Source organism: Nerophis lumbriciformis, linkage group LG38, assembly GCF_033978685.3.
Source record: "Nerophis lumbriciformis linkage group LG38, RoL_Nlum_v2.1, whole genome shotgun sequence".
NCBI classification, from domain to species: Eukaryota; Metazoa; Chordata; class Actinopteri; order Syngnathiformes; family Syngnathidae; genus Nerophis; species Nerophis lumbriciformis.
Genome location: NC_084585.2, coordinates 15,438,819 through 15,464,623, shown reverse-complemented (window position 1 = coordinate 15,464,623; position 25,805 = coordinate 15,438,819). Strand labels below are relative to the sequence as shown.

Below are 25,805 nucleotides of genomic sequence, written 5' to 3'. Positions count from 1 at the left end.
GAAACCCACTACTACCGACCACGCAGTCTGATAGTTTATATGTCAATGATGACATCTTAACATTGCGACACATGCCAATACGGCCGGGTTAACTTATAAAGTGCAATTTTAAATTTCCTGCAAAACTTCCGGTTGAAAACGTCTAGGTATGATGACGTATGCGTGTGACGTCGATGGTTGAAACGGAAGTATTGGGACGCCATTGTATCCTCTACAAAAAGCTCAGTTTTCATCGCAAAATTCCACAGTATTCTGGACATCGGTGTTGGTGAATCTTTTGCAATTTGTTTAATGAACAATGGAGACTGCAAAGAAGAAAGCTGTAGGTGCGATCGGTGTATTAGCGTCTGGCTACAGCAACACAACCAGGAGGACTTTGACTTGGATAGCAGACGCGCTATCCGACGCTAGCCGCCGACCGCATCAATGATCGGGTGAAGTCCTTCGTCACTCCGTCGATAGCTGGAACGCAGGTGAGCTTCGGTGTTGATGAGCAGATGAGGGTTGGCGTAGGTGGAGAGCTAATGTTTTTATCATAGCTCTGTCGAGGTCCGTAGCTAAGTTAGATTCAATGGCGTCGTTAGCAACAGCATTGTTAAGCTTTGCCAGGCTGGAAAGCATTAACCGTGTAGTTACAGGTTCATGGTTTAATAGTATTGTTGGTTTTCTGTCTATCCTTCCAGTCAGGGGTTCATTTATTTTGTTTATATCTGCAGTTAAGCCTGATGCTATCACGTTAGCTCCGTAGCTAAAGTGCTTCACCGATGTATTGTCGTGGAGATAACAGTCACTGTGAATGTCCATTTTGCGTTCTCGACTCTCATTTTCAAGAGGATATAGTATCCGAGGTGGTTTAAAATACAAATCTGTGATGCACAATAGAAAAAGGAGAGAGTGTGGAATCCAATGAGCCCTTGTACCTAAGTTACGGTCAGAGCGAAAAAAGATGCGTCCTGCACTGCACTCTAATACTTCACTCTCACGTTCCTCATCCACGAATCTTTCATCCTGGCTCAAATTAATGGGGTAATTGTCACTTTCTCGGTTCCAATCGCTCTCGCTGCTGGTGTAAACAATGGGGAAATGTGAGGAGACTTTCAACTTGTGACGTCACGCTACTTCCGGTACAGGCAAGGCTTTTTTTTATCAGCGACCAAAAGTTGCGAACTTTATCGTCGTTGTTCTATACTAAATCCTTTCAGCAAAAATATGGCAATATCGCGAAATGATCAAGTATGACACATAGAATGGATCTGCTATCCTCGTTTAAATTTAAAAAAATCATTTCAGTAGGCCTTTAAGCTGTACATCAAGCAAGAATGGGAAATAATTCCACCTCAAACGCTTAAAAAATTGGTCTCCTCAGTTCCCAAACGTTAACTGAGTGTTGTTAAAAGGAAAGGCCATGTAACACAGTGGTAAAATTGCCCCTGTGCCAACTTTTCTGCAATGTGTTGCTGCCATTAAATTCTAAGTTAATGATTATTTGCAAAAAAAAAAAGAGTTTCTCAGTTCGAACAATAAATATCTTGTCTTTGCAGTCTATTCAATTGAATATAAATTGAAAAGGATTTGCAAATCATTGTATTCTGTTTTTATTTACGAATTACACAACGTGACAACTTTACTGGTTTTGGGTTTTGTAGATTTTATCTCCCAGGACCTGGCGTCCACATATGTGGACATCATATTTTTGGTTGTGTAGACCAAAATACAATTGTTTTCTTCTACAAGACCCAGGTTTCCACTTACAAGGACATTGTACGGCTAATTAGTGGTGGATGAAGAGTATCCCACATCACATGTTAGTAACTAGATGGCTGAAAAGACATCCAAAACTTCAGATGGCAACTTTCAACTTATTTTTTTTTACACTCATTAGGCTCCAAAGAGCCTAAATAGGCAAGATAAATAAAAAATGCATGCCATACAAGAGTTTGGGTCTTAGGGGGCTAAAACAACGCAAGTGTTAGTGCAAAGACGTTTGAGTGACGCTCACAAGAGCTTTTGTGGTCCTTCTTTCTGTGTCTGCGTTTGAGCAGCGAGTTCCTGGGGCTCATGGGGACAGTCTGCCTAGGCAGAGTGTTGGCGCTCTGACTGCTGGGGCCCGACGTGGACCCTGGAGAAAAACTGGCCGACACCAGAGCTGCACACAAGAGAGAGGCGTTCACTTCGGAATGGAACCACCGGAAGTTTCGGGGCTTTTGTTAGTATTACGTTCATTTGCTGACAAAATTAAAAAAATGTCGGCGTGTGTGTGTGTGTTTGTGTGTGTGTGCAATCTCACACTTGCAGTAGTCGAGGTTGTTGATGGCGTTGTTGTTGGAGGCGGTCCATGATTTGTGGAGGGTGGAGCTTGTGCTGTAGTGGGAGGAGTTTGTGGAAGGGAGGAAGTTTACACAGGGGTCCCAGGAGTGCGGGTGGTCTGACTTCTGGACCTTCACTGAAACACACACATACAATGACAACAACGTGTGATGATATAGTAGCAAGCACAGTATGACGTAGAAAAACACTCGGAAAGTGCCAACTTCCAACAGGCCCTACCGCCCAATAGTAAGAAAAAGCAATAAATCCAGCCCCAAAATGTATCACTTGTTCTTAATTGCATGTTTAACATTTCCTGAAAGTGTACTCTAAATCCAACCATAACTTTAGACCTTCTTATGAAATGAAAAAAACAGAGTGAAGCCTCTTGCCAGCCATTTACTGTCTTTGTCTCTGTGGGTGGAGGCGGGGGCCGCAAGCACACAAACCAAAAAGTTCAGTTCAGTTCAGTTCAGTTTCAGTTTATTTCGAGCATGCATACAATACAATGTAACTCATCACATATTTCCAGTTGTTTCATTACAGCACGTCCGAAAATGAGTAAGAAGAAGCTGAGCTTATTTAATCCTACCCCTTTTCATACTATAGTAATTTTATCCTATTTCCTTGTTCTCTGTAGCATAACAGTGAACAAATAAATAATAAACAAATAATATACCATAGTAAGTAAACAAATATTAAATACATAAATAATCTTTGTCTCAATAAAAAACAAAAACAAAAAAAAGGGTTCAAGAAGTTCATCATAATTATTGTTCTGTGTAGTTTGTGAACACTTGTAGTTTGAACAGTCTCTTAAACTGAATCATATTGGTGCTTTGTTTGATTTATTTGGTTAATCCGTTCCATAATTTAATTCCACATACTGATATGCTAAAGGTTTTAAGTGTTGTACGAGCATACACATGTTTTAAATTAGATTTTCCTCTAAGGTTATATTTATTTTCTTTTGTTGAGAATAATTGTTGTACATTCTTGGGTAGCAGGTTATAGTTTACTTTGTACATCATTTTAGCCGTTTGCAAATTGAATGTCATAACGTAAACCTAAGGTATCGAAGTAGAAATGATCCGGATCAGCCCCAAAACGTAATCCATTTTCCCATTTCCGACATTTCCGAAAAGCTTGACGAAACTCCACACGTAACTTTTTGAGTTATCCAAAGTGGGCCGAAAGAAACAGAGTGGACCCTGTTGTCAGTCATCTACTGCCTTTGTCTCTGTAGGGCTGCGAACAAACATACGCACAGAAACGTGAACGTAAGGTACTGTAACATATTAGAAATAATCCAGATTTTTACTTCACATTTCATCTCCTGAAAGCTTCATGAAAAGCCGCTCATTTTGCTAACTAACCTTGACAGACAAAGGAATGACAACAATTCCATAAGGAGGTAATAATAGCAGTACGTACTTTAGATCACAACAACAAATGTAGTACATAGTCCTAGTATTCTCATACACTGCAAAAACAAATCTGTAAATGTTACGGTAAAAAACTGGCAGCTCAATCCCCAGAATTTTACTGTATTTTTTTTAAACCAAATTACTGTGAATTGAAAAACGGTAGCACTATTATTTCACGGTAAAATTCTGGGGACTGACTGTCAATTTTTATTGTTAAATCTATGTTTTTGAATTTTTATTTTTTATAGTGCCTTACCATACAGTAAATGAAAAAAAAAAAACACTTGCCATTTAGAGTTAAGCACAGGGGTGTCAAAGTCAAGGCCCGTGGGCCGGATCTGGCCCGCGGGCCTTGACTTTGACATGAATGATCTATGGCCCCCGGGATGATATTTGATTAGTATTAGAATCGGCCCGCAGGCCACAGCCGCCTGCTGCTGTTTTGCACGCACCAATACGGACGGCGTGGCGAAGTTGGTAGAGTGGCCATGCCAGCAATCTGAGGGTTACTGGTTCAATCCCCACCTTCTACCATCCTCGTTGTGTCCTTGAGCAAGACACTTCACCCTTGCTCCTGATCAATGTTCCCTCTAATTTTTCATGTGTGTGAGCAAACGCACAAAGTCCCTGAGCATTCAGTGGAGCACATGTGAGCAACATCAGACGTGCACACTGTGGCCACACCAGCGTCACACCTGTCCCAAACCTGACTAAATAACAATTTAAATGTTTTATAAAAATAATTTTCTGATATAAGTGATTTTGCCCTCTTACAATGACAATAACAAAAACACATGTTTTTTTCATGACCAATGTGCTAGTATTGTATGTCTGGCAGCGGGTCCCGCCTTTAAAAGAAATGTTACCCCTTTCAGAGATTACATTTAGTTCCTGTAACTTTCTGTCTGTAAAATGCATCTTTTTATTAGCATTTATGAAATCTAGTGACACAATTTCATGAATAATATCCTTAGATTAACATTCTTAATAAATGGCAGTCAAATAAGCACACATCTGATTGTGGAGACAAAGTGTTACAACCTGGTATTTACACATTGTGTGGCGTTGGGGTTGTCCGACTTTTTGTGTGGCCTTAAACGCAGCACTGGCTAAGTGCCATGAGTGCGTGTGTCGGTGCAGGTGAGACAGAGCGAGCGGCTTCTGTTGAAACGACGGATGACAAAGTTGGTTTAAGCCTGGTTTGTATGGCAGAAAATTACCAGTTTTTATAGATAAAAGTTTTTTTTACTCATGTTTTTGGTGTGGTTACAAACAGTTTTGCTCAATAAAGTGATTGATGGAATTCCTGTCCGTAAAGTGTCTTGACAGACGACAATTGAACTGTGTTGACAAAGATTGTTTTATTCATTGGGGCCCCTCTTGTTGTCACTTGTCACTCATAGAGTTGCATTGCAAAATCATACAGAATAAATTGTAATGTGTTTATTTTGTTTAAAGTTTAGATGGGATTTTTGATTTCCTGCGCTGCATTAATTTGTGAGCGGTGCGCAATTGCGCAGGCGCGCACCTTAGAGGGAACGTTGCTCCTGATGGGTCCTGGTTAGCGCCGTGCATGGCAGCTCCTGCAATCAGTGTGTGAATGGGTGCATGTGGAAATAGTGTCAAACCGCTTTGAGTACCTGAGAAAGGTAGAAAAGCGCTATACAAGTACAACCCATTTACCAATACTCCATCAATGTTGGTGCTAAGAATGTAAAAAATGGGGTCCCAGGGACCCTATCAAGTCATAAAAATGGGGTCCCACAGTTATTTTTTGCTGTCCCACTTTTTTGTAATGTTTTGAAAACAAATGATAAATGTATCCTTTATCCTGTTATATCTCACATTCTATATTGTGTTTTGGAAAAAGGTTGTCATAAACTTCACTTAATTAATTAAAAAAATATTACAAAAGAAAACACATTTTTATGCATATGTAAATGTATTTAGTTATAAACATGTATTTACTTTCTTCTTTACTTCATGGATCTAAACTTCACCGCTGCCGGTATTTTTTTTCTATATTTTTATTGTAATATTTTCAGAATGTGTTTGTTTTATTTTTGGCCGAAGAAAGACAAAGAAAACAATCTGAAGTTGTCTTTACTTTTTTGTTTTAATGCAATGATTTGAATAGTCCGACAGATCGTGTGCACAGATTTTCCTCCATGCGGGTCCTGAGCTAAAATGAGTTTGACACCCCTGCTTTAGCATCTTCAGAAAGGGATTGGAGTGGTCAGTATCGTCTCCTTTCAAGAGCCTAGGTAATCTTCCACAACAATCATAGCCATTGAACAGGAAATTGAACTTATTGAAGAAGATTTCTCCAAAGAAGACACATTCAGATATCGTCACAAAGTATAATAGCCCCGTGGAGGTTGTGTTGTGTATCAGTGACTAGACTGGGGGGAACTCTGCACCGCGAAGATCCTGACGAGCTTGGCTGCTTGACGCGTAATTCCTCACTCGGCTCTCTTATCTGCAGCCAGGAGTCTATAAGCCGGCCCGTCTTGTCACACTCGTCTAAGCGAGTACTTTTTTTTTTTTTTGTCTCTACGCGGTAGCTGCCTCATCTCAGCCGGCGGGACGCGGGGAGACGAGAAGGAAGGTTTTGACTGCTAATCCCCGCGAGGGATGCGGATGGTGACAAGCAAACAACGGCGGAGGAGGCAAACAGGAAGTGGCGGCGCTCATGCAAAGCGATGCACACGAGAGGGATTCGCACATTGACATGGATATACACACAATATTAAACTCTCACACACACATACACTAACCCTGACTTTGTTAATAAAACAATTATATGAGGGAAGGGTTGATTAATTTGGTGTCACAACACAAAGGAAGCAGATGACCTTTGCGTGTGTGCAAGTGGAGATAACGTGCATATTTTCAATATGACCGCCAATGTTTGACTCCCTTTCTTAGTAACACTTTCATTTAACATTTGCAAAGTTTATTCATGTATTTTATTACAAGTTACCGTATTTTCCGGACCATAAGGCGCACCGGATTATAAGGCGCACTACCGATGAATGGTCTATTTCTGATCTTTTTCATATATAAAGCGCACCGGATTATAGGGCGCATTAAAGGAGTCATATTATTAGTATTTTTTTTTTCTAATTTGAAAACACTTCCTTGTGGTCTACATAACATGTAATGGTGGTTCTTTGGTCAAAATGTTGCATAGATTATGTTTTACAGATCATCTTCAAGCCGCTTTCTGACAGTCGCTTCCGGATGCACCGTTTTGTGGGCGGTCTTATTTACGTGGCTCACCTTCGCCAGCGTCTTCTCCCCGTCATCTTTGTTGTGGCGATGTAGCGTGCAAGGACGGGGGTGGAAAACGTGTCAAAAGATGGCGCTAACTGTTTTAATGACATTCAGACTTTACTTCAATCAATAACGGAGCAGCATCTCCTCATTTGGAAACAACAACACCGGAAATGTGTCCCGTGAAAAAACGTCTCGACCGTAACTCTAATAACTAAAGTTTCTTGGGTGAATAATGTAAACTCACTACACCGGTATGTTTTAGCGCTTTCATGGCAAGTTTACTGACAGATATAAGTAAGAACTTTACACTACTTTATATTACAAATGGCAACAGAGGAGGATGAATGTCACATAACAAGAAGATAGAGAAAAAGAAGAAGCTTATCGACTACGGCTTCGGCACGGACTACAAAGGCGGACTTGCGCAATTTTTCAGGATTAATGCAGATCCCAAATACAGACCAGCAGGTTCCAGACGGTGCAGCATACACTTATCTCTTATGTTTGACTGCCATCTACTGGTCACACTTATACTTAATACACCATGTACCAAATAAAATTGGTTCCAGGTGGGTAAGCTCAACCTAATTTATTCCTTACAGTTTTGAGGAAAAAAAAGGGATTTTAAGTGCGCCTTATAGTCCGGAAAATACGGTACCAAGGCATGACATTGTTGGTAAATATCTAGATAAAGTACAACAAACAGATGGACAGCATACATTTGTGATGGGTAAATGAAACCTCAGTGAGTGTATGGCACACTTACTACCTGTATTGACACTGCACTGATATTGTGTTAGTGTTTCATAATGGTCCTGTAAATAAAATCAATAGTTAACGGATACAAACGTTTTTTCTAATAAATAGCTGTGCAGAAAAGAATATGAAACGTGCAACTCTGGTCAATTAACAAAATTGACCTCATTTGGCGCTATGAGACCAAAATTATCCCACACTTGTGCAGTTCCATTTGGATTGAAGATGAAGATTGAGATGAAAAGCACCGCACGCCACTTTGTCTTTATTTAGTACGAATTGTCCCTTGTGAGCTGAAAGAAGCGGTTCCTGATAAACACATTTTGGCGCTTCACAGTCAAAATCAATCACAAGTGACACTCACATCTCGGCATCAAGGGAGAGATTATCACTTCTTGTGTTTCATAATGCACCGATGCTTCAGTATCATTTGACCCATTACTATTATAAACACTTATTGGCCTGTGTTAGGAATAACACCGTAGTATAATAACAAATACTTTGTCTTACAATGGGTAATCTAATTCATTACTTTTATGTACGTCACAATGCTGTTTCTGATACGGTTGATGCGTGGAACGCTACTTTGGGGGCGTCAAAAGAACAGCAGCTGCCCTTTAGAAACAAGCTCTTCAATAGTACAAGATAGAGCCAACGTCACACTCCTAATTGAATTGATGTCATTTAGGAAGAGGCATCATCACACAGAAAACCTAACAACGTGTAAGTATGCACGTACACAACTACTGCTACTGCTACTACCATGAGGGAATAATGAACAAAAAAAAGTGATAATCATGTAATGCTACAATACCCCGTTTGTAGACAAGGAGAGACACAGCCACCAAAGCACTTTTTAATGGCACTAACAACGTGCACTGAACACAGTTGACCAGTCACTCACTTAGTGCTGAGCTAAACGCCGCTAATGCTAATCTCCCACTGACATTTGGCAACAGTCGCCATCTTTTAAAGGCACACACTCACACCCTCTGTTCTTGTGGAACATCTATCAACTGCATATGCAAGATACAGTATGAGAAGGACTAAAAAATATATATATTATGAATAATTACTTGCCCTGGTAATTGATTACATTATTAGAGAATAATTTTGTCCATTATTCAATTACTTTTTGGGGGAAGTCACACAGTCATAAATTGATACTGTTTTAAGTAATTTGCCTGACACTGTTGATGACTCTGCTTAAAAGGGGTATATAACGGTACACAGATTTTTTGGTACGGGACCTTCAGTTCGGTAAAGAACCATCATTAATTATCCATACATCCATCCATCCATTTTCTACCGCTTGTCCCTTTCGGGGTGGCAGGGGGTGCTGGAGCCTATCTCAGCTGCACATGGGCAGAAGGCGGGGTGCACGCTGGACAAGTTGCCACTTCATCACAGATAGACAGACAACATTCACACTCACGTTCACACACTAGGGCCAATTTAGTGTTGCCAATCAACCTATCCCCAGGTGCATGTTTTTGGAGGTGGGAGGAAGCCGGAGTACCCGGAGGGAACCCACGCAGATGGTAATTAAAATACAACTAGTCACGAAAGGTGAAGTATTTGCCACAGGTAAGGAGATACAGACATGCAGGGCACCTCCACAAGCCCGGGGCGTGTGCATTGAAAGGCGAGGTGTGAGAGCGTGCGGAACACTTCCACACGTGTGTAGCTTCGCCTCGCTATAGCGCTAAGTAGACATAACCTGGAGTCGTTTCTTTTCGTTTGGAAATAACTCCTTTTACAATTCCAGGGATGTCCAATGTGCGGCCCAGGGGCCATTTTCGGACCGCGGGTTGTTTTTGAATGGACCCGTGGTACATTGTAGATGTCAAAGAAACAAGCAAAAATGGAAACAAATGAGCAAAAAGGCAATATGTAACAAAAGAAGCTGAAGTTGAATACAACTAATAAAACACATATTAGTCTCTAATTATGTATAATATTTGTTTAGCCTAGTCCTGTTTGAATGAATGCTTATTCTTTAGCTGTCACACATTGATGTTGCATAATACAACACTGCACTGATGGTCAATACTCAAGTTGGTTAAACTTGCACATGTTTAAAATGAATAGTGTTAATGCTTGGCTGTCGTGTATGTGTGTGTGTGTGTGTGTGTGTGTGAGAGTGTGTGCGTGTGTGTGTGTGTGCTCAATGAGCCTGTCAAAACATAAGCGGAGCGTATTAAGTGTGGATCAAGCAGCAGTGTTCCAAATCCACTGGCGCTAATTGTGCTGCACACACAAAGCTGCTGATTGGCTTCATCAAACTCATCAAGCACACAAAAAGAGCTGGAAGATGTTTCCCTGACAGCTTTTGAAACACACACACACACACACACACACACACACACACACACACACACACACACACACACACACACACACACACACACACACACACACACACACATTTTTATAGGTTACCAGTGTCATGTTGTTTCCCAGTCAGTCGGGTCTGATGGGAGGGCAGTATCTCCAGTTTGACCAGTTCAGTGGTGCTGGCCAGCAGCTGTGTGGCCTCCAAGACGGTGCAGTGCTCTGTGGACGTCCCGTCAATGGACAGCAGGTGGTCTCCGGCATGCAACGCTCCGCACCTGAAAGAACACACACCTCATAACAAACACGTTGTCTCCTTGGGTGTGCGATGGCGCCTACCTGTCCACCACGCTGCCAGGCTTGACACGCTCGATGACGATGACCTGCTTGTTGCGATGGCTGGCAGAGATCAGCGTGATGCCCAGCATTGCCCCCGGCGACTTGGCGATCTCCACTAGGAGAGGCCCTGAGGCGTTGGTCAGCGTGTCTGATGATTATTGAAAATAAAATATGAATAGTGTTCAAAGCGTATTCATTTCCTGACAAGCGACCCAGTGGATGAGCGGTCAGCACTGCTGGTTCGATCCCAGCATGGATTGCTCTTATTGTAACATCTGACTCTTGGACATTTCAAAATTGGAAAAATAATTTTTACACGTGCAAAACACATTTTATATTTGCTATTGTTTACGTTCACAAGCTAATCCAACGTCGGTCAAATTTGATTGGCAAAATCCTCTGACTGGCGAAAATGTGCAGGGAATGTTGCAAGGTGGCATAAAATGTGTGTGAATTCCTGGAGGCACTGTGTTATATTGCATGTTTTGGACTAAAAGTCATTCATGGGAAATAAATGGTTCAATCGTTTAATAACTATCTAATTTTTCAAGATGGTGCCACTGTAGTGGCTGCTGGTTGCAGGAGCTCTGTGCTCCTGTGTATCTTCTATTGCAGGGGCGTCAAACGTGTTTTCATTGAGGGCCACATTGCAGTAATGGCCGTCTTCAGAGGGCCGCTTTTTTTTAAATTAATTTAAATTATGCATGCAGGCAATAACCTGTGATTAATCAAAATTCAAATTGATCTGACTTTTAAAAAATCAATATAATTTCACAGCATTGATATACATGCAGGCAACACGGTGGAACAGGGGTTAGTGCATGTGCCTCACAATACGAAGGTCCTGAGTAGTCCTGAGTTCAATCAAATGTTGATGTTGTTATTGTTGTCCAACATGGCTGGTGAACGACCGCCCTGCATGACAATATGGCTGGTAGCAAAACATTAATGGTCTATCTTCCTGTGGAATGAGACAATCTTTGGGGTAGAGCTGTCAGGACATTGTTGTAAGGACATTGTTGTAAGCAAATTGTTGGTGCAAACTTAATCCTATGTTATTTTTTGTTACATTGCAAACATGTGTGGCCTTAATCATCTCTAATGTTCTGAAAAATTATAATGTGGAGCAACAAAATATTAAGCTACGGGCCAGGACTTTGGACACCCGTGGTGTAGTGCTTGTATTTTCTCACCATGCCTATGTAAGGGTTTTTTTTCCACCCGTAAAGTACATTAGGTTCCCAGGGTGACTATATTGGTAGTATGTGAACGTGATGTGTGTGTGCATGCTCACCCATGATAGTGACGTCGTACTCTATCTGGAACAGCGCTTCCTGTCCACACTGAGCCAACATGCTGAGGGCGTCGCTGTGGTTGGCGTTGTGCAGCGGCACGCCGTCCACAGTGAGGAGACGATCTCCAGGACGCAATGTGCCCTCCCTGCAAACATGCACACACACACACACTATAATGAGCTGTATTAAAAAGCATTTTTTGCTGTTATTGTACAACTGCACTGCTTCATACTGACAGCTGTTTTCATTATGTTTGTCCACTCCTGCCCTCAGGACTTGTGAACTGTGATAGATTTAAAATGTTCCTCAGACTGGAGCAATCCTTCAAAAGACCACTATGACTTCAGTGACATTCTAGTCATTCTCTCTACATTTCAAGCCTTCTTCTCATCAAGGTCTTTCTGGCCCGTCAAAACTCATAATGGCTTTTTTTTTTTTTTTTTGCCTTGTGAGCTTGCAGTGGAAGTGCGGGCGCTGCTGCAACTGCATGATGCTGCGGATTAAGTTTCCTTCAACTGGCACATAAATGGGATCTAAAGCAGCATGAACGTCTCATTTCCTCTCAACTGACCCACATTTTAGAGGCAATTTTCCTTGCTTAAATTCTCCTTGAGGTGAAACAACTCCACTGCAAAGACTCTAATGCCGTAGCCACTCCTAAGATACACTATATTGCCAAAAGTATCTGGCCATGTGCCTTGAATCCCATATAAACATTTTCAGCTATTACTGCTTCAATTCTTCTGGTAAGGCTGTCCACAAGGTTGTGGAGTGTGTTTATAGGAATTTTCGACCATTCTTTCGAAAGCGCATTGGTAAGGTCACACACTGATGTTGGTCAAGAAGCCCTAGCTCTCAGTTTTCGTTTTAATTCATCCCAAAGGTGTTTTATCGGGTTCAGGTCAGGACTCTGTGCAGGCCAGTCAAGTTCATCCACACCAGACTCTGTCATCCATGTCTTTATGGACCTTGCTTTGTGCGCTGGTGCACAGTCATGTTGGAAGAGGAAGGGTCCGGCTCCAAACTGTTCACACAAGGTTGGGAGCATGGAATTGTCCAAAATGTTTTGGTATCCTGGAGCATTTAAAGTTCCTTTCACTGGAACTAAGGGGCCAAGCCCAACTCCTGGAAAAACAACCCCACACCATAATTGCTCCTCCACCAAATGTCACACTCGGCACAATACAGTCCAAAAAGTACCGTTTCCCTTTCAACCTCCAAACCCAGACTCGTCCATCAGATTGCCAGATGGAAAAGCGTGATTCATCACTCCAGAGAAGGCGTCTCCACTGCTCTAGAGTCCAGTGGCGACATGCTTTATACCACTGCATCCGACGCTTTGCATTGGACTTGGTGATGTATGGCTTAGATGTAGCTGCTCGGCCATGGAAACCCATTCCATGAAGCTCTCTGCTACTGTACGTGGGCTAATTGGAAGGTCACATGAAGTGTGGAGCTCTGTAGCAACTGACTGCAGAAAGTCGCTCTTATTTTGGTAGTTTCCTGCTTTTCTCCCTGAGTGCTGTTTTCCCTCAGCTGTGGCTGATTGGCACCTGACCACACCTGGTGTCAATAAGCCAGCTGCTATTTAAACATGCCTTGCCATCCAGTCTGTGCTGGAGTATTGCCGATGTCAGTGTAGCTGTAAACTGAATGCTGTGGACTGTTTGTTTTTTCCAGAGTTCCTGTTTTCCTGGTATCCTGTTTCCTGTCTTCAAGTTCCGGGTTTGTGTTTTCTTTATTTCATGGACTTTAATTTATGTTGTCCTGCACAAAGCCTGCCTTCTCTGCATCTTGGGGTTCGTCATCAACACCTTGTGACAGAATACTCCAGCCTAACAGGAACCCCGCAGAGATTTCGATGGCGGAGAGGCTTGACAGGATTCTGGTGATGATGGCTAAATTAAAGAATAGTTCGGCCTCATTCCAAGCCCTCTCCCACCCACCCCTGTCGTCTGTGGGCCTATCTGGTGACGTCTGGGATCCGTCCCTTGAGGGGGGGGGGGCTATGAATAGCTGTGCAGCTGGGGAGGCACAGCTACTTCCCACCCCAGTGGGTCTGCAACAGACGGCGCCATCCTCTTCGGTGGGCCAGCAGACGCCACCATGCACTCCGGTGGACCAGCAGATGCCACCATGCACTCCGGTGGACCAGCAGACGCCACCATGCACTCCGATGGACCAGTAGACGCCACCATGCACTGCGGTGGACCAGATGACGCCACCATGCAGTCCAGTGGGCCAGCAGATGGCGCCACCATGCAGTCCGGTGGGCCAGCAGACGCCGCCACCATGCAGTCCGGTGGGCCAGCAGACGCCGCCACCCACTCCGGTGGGTCTGCAGCAGAGGGCGCCACCATCCTCTCCGGTGGGCCAGCAGCAGAGGGCGCCACCATCCTCTCCGGTGGGCCAGCAGCAGAGGGCGCCACTATCCTCTCCGGTGGGCCAGCAGCAGAGGGCGTCACCATCCTCTGCGGTGGGCCAGCAGAGGGCGCCACCAACCTATCTTCGGCCGTTTCATGGGCGACCGCCTCGCCAATTGCGGCGGCTTTCAACTCCCCGTCACCACCTGACTCTACCCCGCTGGTTGCGGGGACACTTGGTCTGGTGGCCGACCGCCTTGTCCTCCCTCTACCCTCCCTTGACTTTGGACTGTTTTATTTTTGGGGGTGGGGGGCTTCTAGAACGTCTGGTATCCGTTATGGGAAGGAGGGCTACTGTCAGGCTTGTCTCTGACAGTTTGGTTACCGTATTTTCCGCACTATAAGGCGCATCGGATTATAAGGCGCACCTTCAATGAATGGCATATTTCAAAACTTTGTTCATATATAAGGCGCACCGGATTATAAGGCGCACCTATGTCAACAAAACAGTCAGATAGGTCAGTCAAACTTTATTAATAGATAACAAACCAGCGTTCTGACAACTCCGTTCACTCCCAAAATGAATAAACAGCTGATTTACTCGTGTTACGTAAATCAAACGTGCAATCACAATATAGTAACACGTGAAATAGTGCAGAGCAATAACAATATATCAATAACTCAACGTTGCTCAAACGTTAATGTCACACAACACAACACATTAAATAAAAATGTAAAGCTCACTTTATGAAGTTATAGCTCATTCACAAATCCCTCGAATTCTTCCTCTTCAGTGTCCGAATTAAACAGTTGAGCGAATACGGCATCCAACATGGCCGGCTCCGTCTCGTCGAAGTCGTCATTAATGGAGTCAATGTCGTTGCCGTTTATTAGTTCAGTGACAATTCCTGCCTTCCTGAAAGCTCGGACCACAGATGAGACTGAATCAGCCCAGGCATTTACGATCCACTGGCAGATAGTGGCGTATGTCGTCTGGCGCTGTCTCCCTGTCTTGGTGAACGTCACGTGTGTTCGCCTTCTGTCATCCACTGTTCCCACGCAGTTAGCAGTCTAGCTTCGAATGCCCTGTTGACACCAATATCTAGCGGCTGGAGGTCTTTTGTCAATCCACTCGGAATGACGGCGAGTATTGAATTAAGCGCGTAAGCGTGTCTCTTAATGTGATGTTATGAGCTAGCAAATATAGCAACTACACTACCCAGCATGCAACGATAGTGACGAGCATGCGCGGTAGCCCTGAGAAGCGTTGTTGTATGCTGGCAGTTAGAATGTGGTTATGAGCACGCCGTGAGTAAACGTTGAGAACTCAGTTAACACGCCTCGTCTGCATTATTTATAATTAGACAGACAACACACTTAATAGGAGCCATTTTGGGGTCTTTACATAAACACACAAATGGAAATGAAACGTCACATATCCCAGCATGCACCGCGCGCTTCTTCTTCTTCTACGGGGAAAAAAGATGGCGGCTGTTTACCGTAGTTGCGAGACCGAAACTTTATGAAAATTAATATTAATATTAACCCATATATAAGGCGCACCGGATTATAAGGCGCACTGTCAGCTTTTGAGAAAATTTGTGGTTTTTAGGTGCGCCTTATAGTGCGGAAAATACGGTATGTTTTAGTTTTTCCTCTATTTGTCTTTGTTTCCTGTCAGTGCTCTTATTTTGGTTGTTTCCTGCTTTTCTCCCTGAGTGCTGTTTTCCCTCAGCTGTGGCTGATTGGCACCTGGCCACACCTGGTGTCAATCAGCCAGCTGCTATTTAAACCTGCCTTGCCATCCAGTCTGTGCTGTAGTATTGTCGATGTCAGTGTAGCTGTAAGCTGAATGCTGTGGACTGTTTGTTTTTTCCAGAGTTCCTGTTTTCCTGGTATCCTGTTTCCTGTCTTCAAGTTCCGGGTTTGTGTTTTCTTTATTTCATGGACATTAAATCATGTTTTCCTGCACAAAGCCTGCCTTCTCTGCATCTTGGGGTTCGTCATCAACACCTTGTGACAATTGTAAGGAAAAAAAACCCTGTCGATTTCACAGTAAAAAAAATGACAGCTCAACGCCAACATTTTACCATAAAATCTTCGGTCATTCTTACACCAAAATACTTGAGTTGTTTTACTGTAAAAGCTACGCTCGTTTTCACAGTGCATTATTGTAAAATTATGCACTGTTTTACAGTAAAATTCTGACGACTGAGTAAAGTCTTCTGACCTTTTATCAGACTGCACTGACTGGTAGTTTTTATGGAAAAGAAATGGCAGCACAGCCGCTAGAATTTTACCGTAAAATGTTTGGTGTTTTTTTCACCGAATTACTGTAAATTGAAAATCGGAACTATTGAATGTATTTATTATATAGTAAAAGTCTGGTGACTGAGCTGCCTGTCTTTTACTGTAAAATAATATAAAAAATGAGTGTACGGTAAAAAAAAAACCAAAAAAAAACTGTTGCTCTTACAGTTGACAAATTTAAAAAAGGTGCCACTTTTAGTTTTGCAGTAAAATCTTCCAGTATTTTAACTGAAAGTCTATTAACTTTTTTTCACAATTCACTGTAAAAAACAAACCAAAAAAACTGTTGGTTTTATGCAACAAAAATAGCAGCAGAGTTGTACCATAACATTTTCAAGGTTGTTTTTTTTTCCCACTGAATTATTGTAAATTGAAAATCAGGACCATTTGAATTTACTTTTTGTAGTAAACTATTGGCGAATAGTTTTTATAGTAAAATTTACAATCTATTAAAAAACCTTTACTGTAAATTGTATCAGAAAATCAGTTGCGCTTTTTTATTTAATTTAATTTATTTTTTTTACAATGTACATAGACACAAATCACAAAATACTAGTTACTGATCTCTAAATCTGTTTGTGGTGACTACAGTGGATCTACTGTAAATTGTGTCTGCAAGTTAAGTAATATTCAATAAGTCACATATTAAATAATCACATCCTCACATAGTTTTCATGACACAGCTGTCCCACTTTCTGATTGAGCCTGCATTTCTTCAGACACAGCAGACTAAAAATAGCTGCTCATTGTTCTAAAGTTGTCTGATTGAAGCCGGGTGGAAAAAGCGCAGAAGACAACGGTCGAACATGTTATTTATTATTAATATAGATTATTATTCACAGCTCTGCCATCCTGACAGTGAGGAGTGTTCTGGAGGACGATATAGTTGCGGCCTCTCCCATGTGTTTCTGTTCCTAATTAAATACTGCCCTCTTGGCTAGGTCTCCCTTGGAAAAGAGATATTTGATCTCAATGGGATTTTACCTGGTTAAATAAAGGCTAAATAAAAAAATAAAAAAAATTCACAGCATGTGGCCTATACCTGTCTGCTGGGCCTCCAGGTCGCACATAGGTGACCACTAGGGGGCGAGACTTGTGCCAGTCCTCGTGGATACCACCTGGTAGAACAAAATGGTACTGGAATTAAAACCTTAATTTCGGTTCTGGTGCCTCATAGGTTGATGCTATAAAAGTTTGTTGCATTGTCTCGTTACCGCGGGTGACGAAGCCAAAACTGCTGCCTTCTTTGTGCAAACAGATGTCGATCGTCTTGGAGATAACGCCCGAGCTGCTGTCTGGTGCTGCAAGACATCATCAATTCGATCAGCATGGAGGATTTCATCACCTTAACGCTAAACCAGCAAGAAATTAGGGTCATTTGTGTTTCGAGGAACTTGATGGTGGACATACTAACGAGAACAGGTGGAACATGTACAAACCCCGTTTCCATATGAGTTGGGAAATTGTGTTAGATGTAAATATAAACGGAATAAAATGATTTGCAAATAATTTTCAACCCATATTCAGTTGAATGTGCTACAAAGACAACATATTTGATGTTCAAACTGATAAAAAAAATGGTTTTTGCAAATAATCATTAACTTTAGAATTTGATGCCAGCAACACGTGACAAAGAAGTTGGGAAAGGTGGCAATAAATACTGATAAAGTTGAGGAATGCTAATCAAACACTTATTAGAACATCCCACAGGTGTGCAGGCTAATTGGGAACAGGTGGGTGCCATGATTGGGTATAAAAACAGCTTACCAAAAAATGCTCAGTCTTTCACAAGAAAGGATGGGGCGAGGTACACCCCTTTGTCCACAACTGTGTGAGCAAATAGTCAAACAGTTTAAAAACAAAGTTTCTCAAAGTGCAATTGCAAGAAATTTAGGGATTTTAACATCTACGGTCCATAATATCATCAAAAGGTTCAGAGAATTTGGAGAAATCACTCCACGTAAGCGGCATGGCCGGAAACCAACATTGAATGACCGTGACCTTCGATCCCTCAGACGGCACTGTATCAAAAACCGACATCAATCTCTAAAGGATATCACCACATGGGCTCAGGAACACTTCAGAAAACCACTGTCACTAAATCCAGTTCATCGCTACATCTGTAAGTGCAAGTTAAAGCTCTACTATGCAAAGCAAAAGCCATTTATCAACATCCAGAAACGCCGCTGGCTTGGCTGGGCCGAGATCATCTAAGATGGACTCATGCAAAGTGGAAAAGTGTTCTGTGGTCTGAAGAGTCCACATTTCAAATTGTTTTTGGAAACTGTGTCCTCCTGAACAAAGAGGAAAAGAACCATCCGGATTGTTATAGGCCCAAAGTTGAAAAGCCAGCATCTGTGATGGTATGGGGGTGTATTAGTGCCCAAGGCATGGGTAACTTACACATCTGTGAAGGCACCATTAATGCTGAAAGGTACATACAGGTTTTGGAGCAACATATGTTGCCATTCAAGCAACGTTATCATGGACGCCCCTGCTTATTTCAACAAGACAATGCCAAGCCACGTGTTACAACAGTGTGGCTTCATAGTAAAAGAGTGCGGGTACTAAACTGACCTGCCTGTAGTCCAGACCTGTCTCCCATTGAAAATGTGTGGTGCATTATGAAGCCTAAAATACGACAACGGAAACCCCTTTCTTGTGAAAGACTGAGCATTTTTTGGGAAGCTGTTTTTATACCCAATCATGGCACCCACCTGTTCCCAATTAGCCTGCACACATGTGGGATGTTCCAAATAAGTGTTTGATGAGCATTCCTCAACTTTATCAGTATTTGCCACCTTTCCCAACTTCTTTGTAACTTGTTGTTGGCATCAAATTCTAAAGTTAATGATTATTTGCAAAAATAAAAATGTTTATCAGTTTGAACATCAAATATGTTGTCTTTGTAGCATATTTAACTGAATATGGGTTGAAAATGATTTGCAAATCATTGTATTCCGTTTATAATTATATCTAACACAATTTCCCAACTCATATGGAAACGGGGTTTGTACAACAGAGTTTTCAAAACTAAAATACCTGCTCAGTGGCCTTATGGTTAGAGCAGTGGTTCTTAACCTTGTTGGAGGTACCGAACCCCACCAGTTGCATATGCACATTCACCGAACCCTTCTTTAGTGAAACATTTTTCAAATTCAAGACAAAGTTATATGTTTTTTTTACTAGTGCACAAAATGAACCGTGCATGAACATCACCTTGTTCAAAGAACAAAACCAACACAGTGCATGAACTCAGAACAAATTACACACTTGCAAATCAGATGGAGGCCGACTCACCGAACCCAGGTTAAGAACCACTGGTTTAGAGTGTCTGCCCTGAGATCGGTAGGTCGTGAGTTCAAACCCGGGCCGAGTCATATCAAAGACTATAAAATTGGGATCCGTTACCTCCCTGCTTGGCACTCAGCATCAAGGGTTGGAATAGGGGTTTAAATCACCAAAATGATTCCCGAGCGCCGCCACCGCTGCTGCTCACTGCTCCCCTCACTTCCCAGGGGGTGGAACAAGGGGATGGGTCAAATGCAGAGGGCATTTTCACCACACCTAGTGTGTGTGACTATCAGTGGTACTTTAACTTTAACTTTATACTGTGGTAACCCCACTTACGAGTATTTTGAAATGTGTGCTGTCTCTCAGCAGGTTGTTTTTAGTTAGTGAGCATAGCAAATGAACAAAAAAACATCCGGTCTTACTCGCTAGCTTTAGCTTAAGCTTACAGCTGGACGAGATTAACAAAACTTTGCTCTTCTGAGCATAGGAAGGAATAAGGTGACTGTGAAGGACAGTGCTGAGAAGAAGAAGTGGATAATATCCATTTATTTAACCCTTGTGTAATGTTCATATTGTTGTTACTCAGCCAGTATTTGTGGGTCTGATGGACCCGTTGCATTTTGTGGCTTTTAATGCCTCACAATCAAACACTTTTATGTTAAAATATTGAACGGATGTTTACCTTATCCCAATAAACATCTGTTCAGTATTTTAACATAAAAGTGTTTGATTGTGAGGCGTTAAAAGCCACAAAATGCAACGGCTCCATCAGACCCACAAACAGTGGCTGAGTAACAACAATATGAACGTTGCACGGAAAATTTCACTGCCAGTTTTTGCATCCCACAGAGATTCTTCTTTTGTGTTTCTGCATTTGCGGTTCCCACACAAGGTTGCAATATTGTTTGTCAACACTGTCTGCTCTCATTTTATCGCACATTTGACCCTCTGATGTTCTGGGTACCTTACACTCTGTCCTCCTCCTGTCTAGACCTGCTGTGTGTGTGTGTGTGGGTGGGTGGCTGGCTGTGAGTGATACACAGAACATCAATTTCCACACTTCTATTAGCCCTGGTTCCAGTGGACCCGGACATCTTATATGTAATAGAAATGTGTAGGAGGCGGGGGTGTATGGTGTGTGGTCCTTCAATATCTATTCTGATATGTTCTTCACAGAAAATGAGTCAAAGTCAGTGAGTCTCAGTTTGAAAAATTCATTAATTGTATAATTTTTCTTTTAATAAAAAATTAAAACTGTTCCCACAAACCCGAACACCACACAAGGGTAAAAGAAAGAAACAACTAAAAAAAAGACGGAGCGTGTAGTTGGCGAAGCAGTTGGAGCGTAGCACTGCAAGTCTGCAACATACTGAAGCTAGATGAGTTGAAAACGTCAGCCAAGGATGTAAACCAAAATCTATACGGCGGTTATTTGTCGATGAAAATTTGGAGAAGCTGCTGATGGTGTGTTTGACAGAGAAGCAGCTTGAAGGAGATATCGTTTAAGTAAATGCTGTACATCATTATTACATTGCTTGATAAAGTTACTGTAGTTGTTTATAGTAATGTAGTAGTATTGTTTTTCATACAATATTTATTATCTAAAAGTGTTTTTCTTTTTAAAAGACATGTTACCTGTTGAAAATCGCCATGTTTTGGGAGGTTGTGTACCGATTAAATTGATTTAAATTCATTTCAATGGGCAACGTTGATTTGAGATATGTCACAGCACCAATTAAACTCGTCAACTGAGATACTGTACTACAAATTAACGTTAAAGATGTGTGATGTAATATTAATGTTATACTGGGCATTACACATGTTTGAATTTGGAGGTAATGCAAGTAAGCTATACTGTGTCTCTTGGATGCCATTCCTTATTTACAAATAACTAATCCTGACACTTTTTTGTACCTAATACCACAAATGTATTTCAAATTGAACCAAGAAACATATGGATTTCAAATAAATTATGTTTATTTAGTGGCTCATTAACATTTACACTGTTGTGACAAAGTCAGACTTTCTATAGCACTTTTGAGGCCAAAACCATGCAATAGTGCAATAATATTTGTCTAAGGTTGCTTGATATTAATTTATTAAAAAAACAATAACACAGTAAAAAGTTAAATTGTAAGATTTGACACCCCATTACAGCTGTATAATTGTTTCATGGCTTTAAAATGACCTTTAATGGCAACTGGCAATAAACAAGTTTTGGCGACAAAATAGCTTTACAGTACTGACACGCTGCCATTTTGGTGAAGCTATATCCCTTGACAGTCACATGACCAGGGTGGCCAGATGGGAAATGACACATTATCGTACCGGAAGGTGAAATTTGCAGTATTTTGAGGAAAATAATTTATTCAAATGGTTGTCACCCAGGTATAAGTATGGAGGTGATGCAAGTAAATATGGTATACTGTGTCTCCTCTAGGCCATGCTAAACATGTTCCTTATTTCAATCAATCAATCAATCAATCAATCAATCAATCAATCAAAGTTGATTTATATAGCCCTTAATCACAAATGTCTTAAAGGGCTGCACAAACCACAACGACAACCTCGGCTCAGATCCCACATCAGGGCAAGAAAATAAATATTACCGTATTTTTCGGAGTATAAGTCGCACCGGAGTATAAGTCGCACCTGCCGAAAATGCATAATAAAGAAGGAAAAAAACATATATAAGTTGCACTGGAGCCCGGCCAAACTATGAAAAAAACTGCGACTTATAGTCCGAAAAATACGGTACTTCTCGTGAGAGTCCAGTCCAAAGGGAGGCCAGCAGGGGAGTCTCTTGTATGAAGACAAGTCAGTTTGAAAATAACTCTAACTGGCAACTCTAAATTGGCTCTAGTGTGTGAGTGTGAATGTGAGTGTTGTCTGTCTATCTGTGTTGGCCCTGCGATGAGGAGGCGACTTGTCGAGGGTGTACCCCGCCTTCCGCCCAAATGCAGCTGGGATAGGATCCAGCACCCCCGCGACCCGTGGTAGAAAAAAGATGGATGGATAATGTCAACAATTTTGAATTGAACCTGTTAAATTCGAGTCGCATTGCTGCGATGGTAGTGTTTTTACGACGTGCAGAAGGACAGGAAGCACCAAGAGCAGTGTCAGGTTTGTCACTGACAGTTTAGATATGTTTTGGTTTTTCCTCTGTGTTTGTGTTTTATTTCCTGTCAGCGCTCTTATTTTTGTTCAGTTTCCTGCTTGTCTCCCTGAGCGCTGTTTCCCCTCAGCTGCGGCTGATTGGCACCTGGCCACACCTGGTGTCAATCAGCCGGCTGCTATTTAGACCTGCCCTGCCCTCCAGTCAGTGCTGGAGTATTACTACCTGTCGTTGTAGCTGTAGCTACAACCTGAATGCTGATTCCGGATAGCTGTTAGCAGTTTCCTGTACGCTGTGAGCTGTCTTCTAGTGCCTCGTTTCCTGTTTTCCTGGTGTCCTGTTTCCTGTCTCCTAGTTCCTGGTTTGTATTTTACCTTTATTTTGGACATTAAATTATGTTTTCCTGCACCAAGCCTGCCATCTCTGCATCTTGGGGTTCGTCACCACCACTTTGTGACAAACAGTGTGCAGGTAAGAGTCCTTTATTCCATATAATGGGAAAAAACCTGAATACAAGTGTCGCTCGGGGGCGCACAAAGCAAAAATTTAGTTTAACACGGAGAGGTGAAAAAACATAAGCAAACGTACCTGACGCGTAGAACGTACACCGATCAAGCAAATTTAGGCTAGGAGAAACCAAAATATAACTGGGAGTAATTAGGGTCAGAAACAGGTGAGGAGACTAATCCCTAAACGAAAACAGGTGTGATCATTTAGTGTCCACGGCAACGAAAGGAAATCGGGTAAAGAACAGAAACAGACTTAAATGTAGGAATAAGCACTACTAAACTTAAAGGCCTACTGAAACCCACTACTACCGACCACGCAGTCTGAAAATTTATATATCAATGATGAAATCTTAACATTGCAACACATGCCAATACGGCCGGGTTAGCTTACTAAAGTGCAATTTGAAATTACGCGCGAAATATCCTGCTGAAAACATCTCGGTATGGTGACGTCAGCGCGTGACGTCACGGATTGTGGAGGACATTTTGGGACAGCATGGTGGCCAGCTATTAAGTCGTCTGTTTTCATCGCAAAATTCCACAGTATTCTGGACATCTGTGTTGGTGAATCTTTTGCAATTTGTTCAATGAACAATAGAGACAGCAAAGAAGAAAGCTGTAGGTGGGAAGCGGTGTATTGCGACAGGTGTTGTGCCGGATAACGCAGCCGGTGTTTCATTGTTTACATTCCCGGAAGATGACAGTCAAGCTTTACCATGGCCTGTGGAGAACTGGGACAACAGAGACTCTTACCAGGAGGACTTTGAGTTGGATGCGCAGACGCGGTACCGTGAGTACACATGCAGCTGCGGCTTCCAAACATTTGATCGCTTGCCCGTACGTGCGTGCCGCTATGTGCATGTCACGTACGTAACTTTGGGGACTTTGGGGAAATATATGTGCTGTATGAACTTTGGGGAGGTGAACGGTACTTTGGGCTGTGGGATTGAGTGTTTTGTGCAGGTGTTTGAGTTGTATTGGCGGGTTATATGGACGGGAGGGGGTAGGTGTTTGTTATGCGGGATTAATTTGTGGCATATTAAATATAAGCCTGGTAGTGTTATGGCTAGTAGAGTATATATATGTCTTGTGTTTATTTACTGTTTTAGTCATTCCCAGCTGAATATCAGGTCCCACCCGCCTCTCACAGCATCTTCCCTATCTGAATTGCTCCCACTGCCCTCTAGTCCTTCACTCTCACTTTCCTCATCCACACATCTTTCATCCTCGCTCAAATTAATGGGGAAATCGTTGCTTTCTCGGTCCGAATTGCTCTCGCTGCTGGTGGCCATGATTGTAAACAATGTGCAGATGTGAGGAGCTCCACAACCAGTGACGTCACGCTACTCGTCTGCTACTTTCGGTACAGGCAAGGCTTTTTTATCAGCGACCAAAAGTTGTGAACTTTATCGTCGATGTTCTCTACTAAATCCTTTCAGCAAAAATATGGCAATATCGCAAAATGATCAAGTATGACACATAGAATGGACCTGCCATCCCTGTTTAATAAAGAAAATCACATTTCAGTAGGCCTTTAAATCAAGTCATGACAGTCTTTTTCATTTTTGTCAACGTGCATTTGTTTGGACTTGTTATTGTCCTACTTCAGTCAGGGGAAAATAGGTCGTTGAGGATAAATAAGACAAACAGTTTTAGTAAACAAAATTAACACCACGGTACAATGGATGGAATCTCAATCCTTCCCAAAAAAGGGTTTTATTCCATTTCACCAAAAGTATATGAATGAGAAGACATAACTAACCTTTTTTATATACTTTCAGAGATAAGCCAGTTTACCCGACACATTGCTATTTTGGGGAAGCTATATCCCACAACAGTCATATGACCAGTGTCGCATGATGGGACACAGGGGCGCCACTAGGGATTTTGGGCCCCATGAAAATAATCTTTACAGGGCCCCCAACACAGTGTCATTATTTTTTCTGTATTATAATTTCATCATCATTAGGGGCCTCTCTGGGCCCCCCTCCATCATGGGCCCCTAGAATCCGTCTCCTTTACCCCCCCCCCCTTTTCGGCGCCCTTGATGGGACATGACAAATTATTGCAGTGATTTTCAACCTTTTTTGAGCCGCGGCACACTTTTTACATTTACAAAATCCTCCGGCACACCACCAACCAAAATGACACTCTAACACAGTATATAATACATATAGTTAATAATATCGTTTCTAAATGTATTTATACTCACCTAGTGTGAAACTTGGGCCTGAGCATCTAATTTACAATGGCTTTATAAGCTCGCAGTATTAATGTTTCTGCCACACTGTGGGACTTTTTTGATTTAGCTACGAGTCCAGCAACAAGGTAGCTAGCTTTGAGGGCTCTCTTGTTTACCTTTGTGGTTTTTCTCAGAAAAGTTGCCTGTTTCTCATTGTTTGTACGTAAGCGTACAAAATAGTCCATCGGCTTGTTTTGAACGGAAAGGTGTTTCGTTTGGAGATGGCGTTTAAGCT

At 42.1% G+C, this 25,805-nt stretch overlaps 1 protein-coding gene across 9 annotated transcripts in view; it reads right to left on the bottom strand.

Moving 5' to 3' along the window:
• Nucleotides 1-25,805, bottom strand: part of grip2b (glutamate receptor interacting protein 2b) — a 382,378-nt gene that overhangs the window by 32,285 nt on the left and 324,288 nt on the right. For 8 of the 9 annotated variants that reach the window (XM_061932424.1, XM_061932426.1, XM_061932421.1 and 5 more), the window contains exons 5-11: nucleotides 17,625-17,711; nucleotides 17,453-17,528; nucleotides 11,737-11,882; nucleotides 10,443-10,590; nucleotides 10,212-10,381; nucleotides 2,288-2,443; nucleotides 2,000-2,146 (exon numbers count right to left, since the gene is read on the bottom strand). In XM_061932424.1, the coding sequence (XP_061788408.1) occupies nucleotides 2,000-2,146; nucleotides 2,288-2,443; nucleotides 10,212-10,381; nucleotides 10,443-10,590; nucleotides 11,737-11,882; nucleotides 17,453-17,528; nucleotides 17,625-17,711 (930 nt within the window). The remainder of the gene's footprint in view (nucleotides 1-1,999; nucleotides 2,147-2,287; nucleotides 2,444-10,211; nucleotides 10,382-10,442; nucleotides 10,591-11,736; nucleotides 11,883-17,452; nucleotides 17,529-17,624; nucleotides 17,712-25,805) is intronic. The other variant, XM_061932423.1, reaches the window with a different exon arrangement.